Source organism: Alexandromys fortis, unplaced genomic scaffold (assembly GCF_014885135.2).
Source record: "Alexandromys fortis isolate MF-2015 unplaced genomic scaffold, M_Fortis_MF-2015_v1.1 scaffold_7, whole genome shotgun sequence".
Classification (NCBI taxonomy): domain Eukaryota; kingdom Metazoa; phylum Chordata; class Mammalia; order Rodentia; family Cricetidae; genus Alexandromys; species Alexandromys fortis.
In genome coordinates, this window is record NW_026067920.1 from 8,526,611 (window position 1) to 8,538,018 (window position 11,408).

An 11,408-nucleotide genomic window follows, 5' to 3' on the forward strand; every position below is an offset into this window, starting at 1 on the left:
TTCCAAGGCCTAAGAAGTGCAAACAACACAGATTCAATGAAGGACCTCCGCTTCTCCAGGGACTCTCCTGCCCACTCTGCAGCACTGAGGGACACCACCCTTCTCTCAGGCTGTTCTGCTGTGCGATCCCTCGAGAAGACCATGTTACGTTCACATGGAAGGCTGGAGTCAGGAGGGGAGAGGAGTTACCAAACTGTCTATCCCCACCCCACCCCAAACACTTGAACATGGACACAGAGTGCCTTGGATCCTCTGATCATGGAAGCCACCAGCCTCCCACTTCCTCAACTGGCCTTGATCTAAATCAAATTCCAGACATTTGATTTAGATGTTACACTCTTCGGCAGAGTGGGGGGTTCCCCTCACAGGCTCTGACTTCTGGTTATCCCTCTACCCCAGAGCTGTGGGCCCAAGTCAGAAGGACTTCCCGAAAAGGGCTCCTTAGGGGAGGAACAGCAGCCTACATAGTGTTCCCTGTCCACTTTCCCAGACTCTCAGAGCTCCTGAGTCCAGCTCCTCACAGATATTCTGCTCACATTCCTGTTCATGACTCACTGAGGCTGAGGACAAGGATCTCTAGACCTTGGGTTTTTTTGTTTTACATTTTTGAAAGGATTTCTGTTTTCCCTGGCAGGGAATACCCAGGGAAATTCAGTCCAAGTACGACCCATTCCTAGGGAAGTGACATCCCATGGCCCCTCATGCACCCTGTGGCCTCCCCAGCATGACACACTGGACCCGAGGGGTGCACGGAAGCAAATTCCCAGAACTGAGCCTGAACATGGTGATTCAGCAGAGGACAGTGGGTGAGACTTGCTTCATTCACCTCACCCTTGCTGCTACCGCCAAACTGAAGTCACTTCTGCGGCGGCCTAGCTGTGAGAGAGTTGTCCTGGGGTGGGTGTAGGGGACAGCACTGATGAGAGCCAGTAGCCCATGGGATGCAAAGTGTTGACCATGTGTGCCAGGCACAACACAACATGATCCATTTCATATGCATATGGTAAGTTGTGGACTCTGAGGTCACTTGCCGACATCAGCTGGCTAGGAGGGCAGGGGTGGGATAGACCTCAGGGACCAGTTCTTGCTGTAGTATCCCTGCTTGCTTAAGGAAAGCAAGTGTAGGGGGCCTCCTGGTTAGAGAAAGGAAGGAAAGAACTAATTGTCCACACTGGGACCTGAGAGCTGAGCTCTAAGTGGGGCTCCTAGCTCCGGGGCAGCAGCTCGCTTGCTGAGGGCAGTTTTTCACAACCTCCCTCGAAAAAGTGAATCCTCACAAGGCTGTCTTTTCTGTTGTGAGCAGTGGTTGGCTCCAAAGACCCGGGATGTTGGTGACATCTGCGCCTGCACGCAGCAGGTGATGCGCATTGAAGAACCAACCTTCAGAGAGTGGGGAGGAGTGGGTCGACAGTACCCTGGGGGCCCTCCCTCCCTCTCCTAGCAAGCAGGGAGGCTCGGAGCAGAGGGCACAACAGGTAGAGCATAGGCCTCCTTAGACCCTGCACACTCCCTCTCGCCTAACTTCTGCTGTGTAGTCGCTCCTCCCAGGCCTCCCTTCCCCCACTCGCCCTGCACCCAGACCCTCTAAACTGGGCGCAGACGCTGCTAGTAGTCGGGGCTCCACACTGCTCCGCCTCCCTCCCCCGCAGCCCCCGGTCCAAGGCCGACTCCTCCTCCTCTCCCTCCGGAAACCCGAAGCCCCCGCCCTGGCCAGGCCGTCGCAAGCACTCTGGAGGGCGGTCCGCGTGAGAGCTAGCCACGCGGGGCTGGAGCACCCAGGGCCGCCAGAACCTCTCCCAGAGCCCCTTGTCCTCCCTGACTCTCCCACTCCTTTTTGGATACCCTCGACGCCCACGTTGCTCCTCAGGGTCCCTCACGCCCTTTCCCGCCCCCACGCGGGGCACCGCCCCTGCCACCCAAGTCCTTGCTTGAGCCCACCCCGCTCCCGCGGGTGCCTAAAGCCATGGCTGTGGTGCGCACCGCACCTCTGCTCTGCGGCCTCCTGGCACTGCTGGCGCTGTGCCCCGGGGGGAGCCCACAGACGGTGCTGACGGACGACGAGATCGAGGAGTTCCTCGAAGGCTTCCTTTCGGAGCTGGAGACCCAGTCCCCGCCCCGGGAGGACAACGTGGAATCCCAGCCACTTCCAGAGCCCACCCAGCGTGCACGCAAATCCAAGGCCGGGGGCAAGGTTCGGGCAGACACAGAAGGTGAGAACCTGGAGGCATGGGAGGCCATGGCCTCAGGTGAGCATACAGGGGCGCTGGGGGGTCTGGCCCCTTCCCATGCTGCCCAGTGAGAAAGTGCTCTCCAGTGCTATACAAGGCAACACCATGCCAGGCGGCTGTTCTAACCAGGAGTTTGGAGACCTGGGGGGTATGTGCAACACAAGGTGGCACTGGGCTTTTGCGGTTCTGAGGATCCAGTCGTCCAAGACTCACGAGGATGCAGGTTTGGGCCAGAAGGGGATTGTGTTTCACCTCCCCGTTCTAACTGGCCCTAGTCTGATAGTGGCAAGCTTCTGCCTCCTCCCCTCCCACAGAAACACACAGGCAGGGGAGGGGGATGCGGAAGACCTCTGTTCCCCAAACTTCCAGGTGAAAGTGGGTAGTCTGAGATGGTCAGAACTAGCCGAGGTGATAGCATCACCAAGGCATGTAATCAGGGGCCTCTTACGTAACCAGATGTCCGTAAATCTTGGCTGTTTTTCATGGCCCTCTGGAGGGTGGCAGAGGATCTTGTGATCTCTCTCCCAGGAGACTGCAAGGCACCGTTCATCATTCCTGAGGTCAGCAGCTCCCCCTCCAGCCCCGACTGCTGTAGGTCTGTCCTGTTCTCCCCTACCCCTCACCTCCCCTGCACTGCTTTGCCTGCCCCAGTCAAGGCTTAGACATGGCTGCAAGGGCTTCTGCTGCGTGTTTTGTAATGTTCCCTGTGGTGCAGGCAACTGCCGTTCTGTTTCCCATCCACCATTAAATTCTCTGCAGTATTTGCAGCTCTCGGGGTGCTGGGAGGGTGGCCCCTGCTACTAGACTTCTCTGAGATGAGCCAGCAGCTGGGAGCTACCTACCTGTCCCTTGGTCCTCTTGACGTGGTCCCCAGGGCCTTCTGTTGGTTCTGGCTCACAACCTATCCTAGGCCTTCCTTTTAGGCTTCAAGTCATTCCTGCCTGTCACCTTCCTCCTTTGGTGCGGTGCTAGGGAATCAGACACGAGGCTTTGCACACACCAGGGCCTGCTCTAGTACTGAACTACACCGCAGCCAGATTCGAGAGCCTCTTTGAAGTTCATCTTGTCCCTTAAGGAGAGGCCTAGCCATGCCCTTTAATTTACCTGGCAGTTTGCTCGGGGAGTTTTGCATTTTCCTGTGCCTTCCCTGCCTGGGAAGAACTGTGCTCCAGGACTAACCAGACATGGAAAAAGTGGATTGTGAGGGACCCCCATGGAAGTTCTGGCAGATGGCGGTGTCTCCCTAGGTATCGTGCCCCATGCTGAGCCTTCAGAGCAGCCGAGAGCTGATGCTGAGGGCTTGAGGTGTGCAGACAGGAAGCCTGGACACGGATCTCATTCTTCCACTTGAGCAAGTGGCTAACCTGAGTTTCCTGATCTATACCAGGGGCGGGCGAGTGCCCCCATACCCAGGCTGTGGGCATTCTGAGAACCACATGGGCACACAGAATGGGCTCTGATTGTTTAACCCACATCTTCATCCTTGGCAGTCCCTCCAGAAAAGAGCAAAGACAGAGGGAAGAAAGGAAAGAAGGACAAAGGCCCTAAGGTTACAAAACAACCTGTGGAGGGGTCCACCAGGCCTCCCAAGAAGGGAAAGGAGAAGCCACCCAAGGCCACCAAGAAGCCCAAGGAGAAGCCACCTAGGGCCACCAAGAAGCCCAAGGAGAAGCCACCCAAGGCCACCAAGAAGCCCAAGGAGAAGCCACCCAAGGCCACTAAGAGGCCCTCGGCAGGGAAGAGGCTCTCAACCGTGGCCCCCTTAGAAACGCTGGAGTGGCCACTAACCCCACCCTCTAACCCCAACCCCGAGGAGCTACCCCAGGAGAGAGGTTTGTAACAGGCTCCTTGGGGTTCTGACCTCTTTGAGGACATGTAGAAATGAGGAGAGATCCCTGGGACCCTAAGATAAGGAAGCTTTGAGGCCTTGTCATGAACTTGGTGGTTTTATCAATAAATTCTCTTAAGGCTGCCACTTGGGCAGGGAGAGAGCTTGGGAGCTTATAGGTGGAGAACCCTGCCCCCTGGTCCCACCTGCTTTCCTCAGCTTTATAGTAAGCTTTGAAGTAAGCTTCCTGCCATTACAGGGCAGGCAGTGGAGCACTCTAGCCCCAGGGTATACCAGCAGAGTGCCTATGCTTCCTCGGGAGTGAGCTGTGGCCTTAGGAGGGTACCGCAGGTCCAGCTGTCTTAAGCTCTCAAGGCGGTCCGGGTAGGCACCCCTGTTTATCCATTCCCGGGTCTTGTGTTGTAGGAAGAACCTTCCCAAATACCTGGCAGGGTCAAGGAGAGGGGACCCAGGTGGAGGCCAAGGAGCCCCAGCCAGGTGAGTAGCTGTCATCATCTCGGTCTCAGGGTGGCCAGCCACTCAGCCCTACTAGACTCAGGGGCTTTCTGGACTGGACCTGGGTATGGCTGTTAGAAGGCCACTGTCGTCTCCCCTCAGAGCCAGAGGAGACCGAGGCACCCACGCTGGACTACAATGACCAGATAGAGAGGGAGGATTATGAGGACTGTGAGTAGGACCCCTGCGTGGGCGTGGACTAGACTCTGGCCTGGGCACTGATGGTCCTACCTAAGCACCCAGGATGGCTGCTTAGAATCTGCTTCCCCCTTAGTTGAATACATCCGGCGCCAAAAGCAGCCCAGACCAACACCCAGCAGGAGGAGGCTCTGGCCAGAGCGCCTTGAGGAGAAGGTCGAAGAGCCAGAAGAAAGGAAGGAAGTCGGTAAGATGGGAGACAGTTGAGGGGACTCAGGGTCAGGGAGAGGCCCTAGTTCACCTCCACCTTACCCCCACAGATCCACCTCTGCAGCCCCTGCTGCCTCCTGACTATGGGGATGGCTACCTGATCCCCAACTATGACGACAGTGAGTATCTAGTATCCCAGAGTCCAAGGGATGCAGGCTCGTGGACATGGGCCTTCTCTGCTTCCTTTCCTGGCTTCTGACTTTGCACTTGCCTCCAATAGGGGTGTCCCTGTGACTCCGCCTCAGGCCTGTTACCATATGTGGACCCAGCCCTCCCTACCCTGGGCTCTAGCAGGCTACCTGCCAGCTCACTGCCTTCTCCAGAGGGCTGGGCTGTTGCCCTCGGTGCTCTCCTTTCCCAGATCCCATTGGATCGCTCAGATCTCCTTCCTGGGCTCTCGCCTTGTACAGTCTTTACCATTTCCCTGCCCGTGTGTTACTATTAATGACTCCAGCCCTTGGCCTCAGCCCAGCTCTCAGGGACCGCCCTCCCCTGGCCACATGCGCTAGCTGCCACCCAGACATATCTCGTGCCCTGTGCATCTTTGATTTTTTTCCTTCTCATAGGCAGAACTTGCACCAGGTTTGTGACCTCAGTCTTAGCCTGTCCCCTACCTTCTCACCTCTCCCCCCTATTGATCAGGCCTGCCCTATGAGCTCCTGTGAAGTCAGGAGTGAGGCCAGGACAGGATCGGGGCCAGCTAAACCTGGCTTTCTCTCCCACAGTGGACTATTACTTCCCCCATCCTCCACCACAGAAGCCAGATGTTGGACAAGAGGTGGATGAAGAGAAGGAGGAGCTGAGTGAGTGAGACCAGGCAGACACCATAGCAGGCCAGCCTCTGAGGCCACTGCGCCTGCTCCATGAGCCTCCTGCTCAGCCTGATTCTTATCTGCATGCTCTAGGCTCAGCCTCACCCTTCCCCACATTCTCTCAGGTCAGCCTGACCCTCATGTGTCCCCAGCTTAGCCTGAACCCTGTCACATGCCCCCAGCTCAGCCCGACCCCTCCTGCTTGCTCTCAGGTCAGCCTGACCTTCACGGACCCCTAGCTCAGCCTGACACCCTTCTCCATGTATTCTCTGCTCAGCCTGGCTTTCCTACTCCAGGCCCAGGGCTAACCTGACAGGCCTCTCTTATCTTACATGCCCCCAGAGAAACCTAAAAAGGAGGGCAGTAACCCCAAGGAGGAGACAGAGGACAAGTGGGCTGTGGAGAAAAACAAGGACCACAAAGGTTTGTGGCCAGTCCCAATGGTATAGCATTTGGCTTTTTGCCACTGTAGGCTCTTGGCTTCAACTCTTTCCTTTGTTAACAGGGCCACGGAAGGGCGAGGACTTGGAAGAGGAGTGGGCCCCAGTGGAGAAAATCAGTGAGTAGGGCCATGTGTCAGGTGATGGCCCACTCAGGACTGCACACTGGACCAGATTTCCTGGTGTAGCTTTGACCCCCAGAAACCTATCCCACTGTAGATTCTTGTAGCACATGGAAGAACCCCGTGAGCTGAGCCAGCCTTCCTCAGCCGTACCTGTGCTCTGACCGCGGTTGGCCTGCTTAGGGGGTGGGGAAGGCAGAACTTCTTGGTGTCCAGCAGCTGGGTGGTGGGATGGGGGTAGGTCCTAGGGGAGGAAGGGAGGTCTCCAGCTTCCTTAAGAGGTTTCATTTTGAAGTCATGTGCAAAGGGCCTCATCTGGGTGAAGTCGCTGGAATTTATCATAAGTGTTGGGCACCATCAGCTCATTCTTCAGATGGTAGCTAGCGCAGGGGAAACAGGCTTGAGTCATACTGGCTCCTGGCCTGCTCTGAACCCCCTGGAGATGGGTGGAATCTGCAGTCTTCAGAGTCATAGCTATACAAGTGCCCTAACTGGCACCCCCATGTAAGAGGCATGCGCTATAGGCCTGTTGGCTCTGGACTAGTGAAGGGAGGCTGAGCATGAGCCGCTGACCCAGGCCGTGCATCTGCAGAGTGCCCACCTATTGGGATGGAATCACACCGCATTGAGGACAACCAGATCCGTGCCTCCTCCATGCTGCGCCATGGCCTGGGAGCTCAGCGGGGCCGGCTCAACATGCAGGTGGGTGAGTGGACGGTCCGTCCTGCAGTGGGCGAGGGCTCCCCTGCCCGTGCTCAGCATCCCCTTTAACAGGCTGGCACTAATGAAGATGACTACTACGACGGGGCGTGGTGTGCTGAGGATGAGTCACAGACCCAGTGGATCGAGGTGGACACCAGGAGGACAACTCGGTTTACAGGCGTCATTACCCAGGGCCGCGATTCCAGCATCCAGTATGTAGCCGGGCTCTTAGGCAGTGGGCAGGGACTTTAGCATGGCTCTGAGTCCCGTTTGGGACATTCCAGATGGCCCTTGACCTGAACTGGGAAGGCCAGAAAAATCAGTGAGAGATGTACCTGCCCCTCAGTCCTAGTTGTAGGTTTGCATGTTCAGACGGACAGACAAGTGTTGCAGCGGCCATGGCCTATGACCAGACAGAGAATCTGGCTCCAGAGGTCCAGGCCATGTTCCACTGCCTAGCTGACACTTTACTTGGCTATGTCTGCTCCACAGTGACGACTTTGTGACCACCTTCTTCGTGGGCTTCAGCAACGACAGCCAGACCTGGGTGATGTACACCAATGGCTATGAGGAGATGGTGGGTGCCTGAGTCTTCTGCTTTGCCCTCATTTTCTGGGCCAGGGTGGGCTCTTGGGAGAGCAGGGTACTACACAGAGGCCTGTTTCTCTCCAGACCTTCCATGGGAATGTGGACAAGGACACGCCTGTGCTGAGTGAGCTCCCCGAGCCAGTTGTCGCCCGTTTCATTCGCATCTATCCGCTCACCTGGAACGGTAGCCTGTGCATGCGGCTGGAGGTGCTAGGCTGCCCCGTGACCCGTGAGTGAAGAGGGGCTGGCTGTGGCTTGGGGTGGCCGCAGTGTGACTTGGGTCTGGAGCAAAGGGCAGCTGATTCAGGCCCTGTGTACCTGCTCTTCTGCAGCTGTCCACAGCTACTATGCACAGAACGAGGTGGTAATCACTGACAACCTGGACTTCCGGCACCACAGCTATAAGGATATGCGCCAGGTTAGAAGCCAGAGTACAGGCTGGGATGGGGTATAAGAGAGCTTGTACGTGGCCCTGTCCCTACTATTCCAAAGGTATAATCTCCCTTTAAGGAGTATTGGCCACCCCTTGCTTTAGGGAAAGAACTAGTACCTGGTCATCTGAGAGGGACGGGAGTTACCTGCCTCTTCCCATAGAACCCGTCAGGGAAGCAGGAGGATAACTCAGTGACATGTCTTGTCCCTGCCAGCTGATGAAGATGGTAAATGAGGAATGCCCCACAATTACCCGCACCTACAGCCTGGGCAAGAGTTCACGGGGGCTCAAGATCTACGCGATGGAGATCTCAGACAACCCTGGGGAGCACGAGCTGGGTGAGGGCCTGGGACATTGTTTTGCCAATGCCTAGAGTCATGGGGTCCCCGCACTGCTTCCCTCCTGCTGGGCCTCTACAGTGATATATAGCACTCACCATCTGGTCCCTGACCTGGAGACCCCAGGGGACCCAGGCCCGCCTTGCTGAGCCCCACAAGTCTCAGCTGCCCCCAAACTCTTTGGGTGTATCCGGGCCTTGCTGGGCTAAGTGCTTACTGTGGCTCCTGTCTTTGCAGGGGAGCCTGAGTTCCGCTACACAGCTGGGATCCATGGCAACGAGGTGCTCGGCCGAGAGCTCCTGTTACTGCTCATGCAGTACCTGTGCCATGAGTACCGCGACGGGAATCCCCGAGTGCGCAGCCTGGTACAGGACACGCGGATCCACTTGGTGCCTTCACTGAACCCAGACGGCTACGAGGTGGCCGCGCAGATGGTGGGTTATGGGGCTCACATGGGTAGAGATTGGAGGCATGGGTGGACCTTCCCTGACTTACCACCCCATAGTCACCGATGGTTTTCCTTGCAGGGCTCAGAGTTTGGGAACTGGGCACTGGGGCTGTGGACTGAGGAGGGCTTTGACATCTTTGAGGACTTCCCAGATCTCAACTCTGTGCTCTGGGCAGCTGAGGAAAAGAAATGGGTCCCCTACAGGGTCCCCAACAATAACTTGCCAATCCCTGAACGCTACCTGTCCGCAGATGCCACGGTGAGGAACAGGTCCTGGTGTGCTGAGTGGCGGCAGCTGGGGTGGAGGGAGGGTTGCTGACAGGGAGCTGAGGTGGAGGCACTGAGACCCTGGAGGGCAAGAGGAAGAATCGGGGGCATGGGGAGGATGTGAGAAGTACATCGCTAATGTGGGGTTCCACGGACGTTAGGGAACATAGCTTCTTCCACCACACATCTCCAGGTCTCCACAGAAGTCCGGGCCATCATTTCCTGGATGGAAAAGAACCCCTTCGTGCTGGGTGCAAATCTGAACGGTGGTGAGCGGCTTGTGTCTTACCCCTATGACATGGCTCGGACGCCTAGCCAGGAGCAGCTGTTGGCAGCAGCGATGGCAGCTGCCCGTGGAGAAGATGATTATGAGGGCTCCGAGGCCCAGGAGACTCCAGATCACGCCATTTTCCGCTGGCTGGCCATCTCTTTCGCCTCTGCCCATCTCACCATGACCGAGCCCTACCGGGGAGGGTGCCAGGCCCAGGACTACACCAGTGGCATGGGCATTGTCAACGGGGCCAAGTGGAATCCTCGGTCTGGCAGTAAGTCTTCCCGGGGAGAGCTTGGGGAAGGCGTGTAGCCTGGGGAGGGGATGACCGCGGTCTGTTTTTGTCTGTCCAGCTATCAATGACTTCAGCTACCTGCATACTAACTGCCTGGAGCTCTCTATTTACCTGGGCTGTGACAAGTTCCCTCACGAGAGTGAGCTGCCCCGGGAGTGGGAGAACAACAAGGAGGCGCTGCTCACCTTCATGGAGCAGGTGGGGCAGCCTGGGCTACACAGGAGGAGGGCGAAGCTTGGGAGGAGTGTGGACACGGAATCTCCATGTGTGCCCACACGGCCCTTTTACAGGTGCACCGTGGCATTAAGGGTGTGGTGACAGATGAGCAAGGCATTCCCATTGCCAATGCTACCATTTCCGTGAATGGCATCAACCATGGTGTGAAGACAGGTATTCGGCATGTACCCTCCCCATCCCTACCCTTTTTTTTTAAGAATCCCGGACATGTACCTCTGGCTGGCCTGGAACTTCTGCAGAGCCCAGGCTGGCCTTGAATTCAAGCCCTGCTTCAAGCACTAAGATTATAGAGCTAGTGTCATGACACCTGGCTATGTGTGTATAGCTTTGCCTTCCCAGATGGGGACCTTGCCCTCCCAAAGTAGTAGCAAGTCTCCCCAAGTAGCAAAGCAAGCCTGCTTTGTATAGCAACCCAGGACCCAGAGGGTCCTTTGCACTCTGCCAGAGGTATTGGGCCTGCCCAGGACTTGGGAGAACTGGGCCTAGGGGAATCGGAGAGGGCAGAGCTGGCGAGGCCCTGGGACAACCAGGCCTATCTTCTTTATACAGCGAGTGGAGGTGACTATTGGCGCATCCTCAACCCGGGTGAGTACCGTGTGACGGCCCACGCAGAGGGCTACACCTCAAGTGCCAAGACCTGCAATGTGGACTATGACATCGGGGCCACCCAGTGCAACTTCATCCTGGCTCGCTCCAACTGGAAGCGCATTCGGGAGATCTTGGCTATGAATGGGAACCGGCCTATTTTCCGCATCGACCCCTCACGACCCATGACCCCCCAGCAGCGGCGCATGCAGCAGCGCCGTCTACAGTACCGGCTCCGGATGAGGGAACAGATGCGGCTGCGCCGCCTCAATGCTACCACAGGCCCTGCCATAAGCCCCACCCCTTCCCCTACGCCTCCCTCTTCCCCTACACCAGGCCCTACACCAGGCATTACCTGGAGGCCCTCGGAAATTCCACCTACAACCACTGCAGGCTGGGAGGAGTCAGAGACTGAGACCTACACAGAAATAGTGACAGAGTTTGGGACAGAGTATGGGACTGAGCTGGAGGAGGAGGAAATGGAAGAGGAGGAAGAGGAGATGGACACGGGCCCCACATTTCCATTCACGACGGTGGAGACCTACACAGTGAACTTTGGGGATTTCTGAGACAGGGATCCCAATGCCCAATTCAAACTAAGACAGCACTTCCCAAGCCCGTGCTGGCTGACACTTAGCCATCGGAGGTCCCCCTGGGTGGGCCACCCTCCCCAGTGTGGGACATCAAGGCCACCAGGACTCCTAAGCCAGAGTCTGTGCAGAAGCTCCAGTTTTACCTGCCAACCTTTGGGGAGGGCAGGCAAGGAAGCCACGGTCACAGCAATAAAACAAACTCATGGCACCCACGGCACTGTTCTGCTCAGCGGGAGAGGAGGCTGGCTTGTTGGGGCTCCCGTCAGTCCCATCCCACACAAGCCCAGATGCTCAAGG

General features: G+C 57.1%; 1 protein-coding gene across 2 annotated transcripts; it reads left to right on the forward strand.

Moving 5' to 3' along the window:
- Positions 1-266: 266 nt before the first annotated feature.
- Aebp1 (AE binding protein 1) lies at positions 267-11,319 on the forward strand. Of its 2 annotated transcripts, XM_050140991.1 has the most exons (23): positions 267-806; positions 1,304-1,357; positions 1,650-2,210; positions 3,719-4,060; positions 4,483-4,554; positions 4,675-4,743; positions 4,847-4,957; positions 5,031-5,099; positions 5,706-5,783; positions 6,135-6,215; positions 6,298-6,351; positions 6,947-7,056; positions 7,129-7,268; positions 7,549-7,633; positions 7,729-7,873; positions 7,977-8,062; positions 8,292-8,415; positions 8,653-8,849; positions 8,943-9,122; positions 9,324-9,675; positions 9,755-9,894; positions 9,987-10,086; positions 10,483-11,319. In XM_050140991.1, the coding sequence occupies exons 3-23, from the start codon at positions 1,964-1,966 to the stop codon at positions 11,085-11,087; spliced, it is 3,387 nt and encodes a 1,128-aa protein (XP_049996948.1). In that variant the 5' UTR covers positions 267-806; positions 1,304-1,357; positions 1,650-1,963; the 3' UTR covers positions 11,088-11,319. The 2 variants fall into 2 exon arrangements, with proteins under 2 accessions (XP_049996948.1, XP_049996947.1); XM_050140990.1 differs by having other exon boundaries at positions 1,304-2,210.
- Positions 11,320-11,408: the final 89 nt, after the last annotated feature.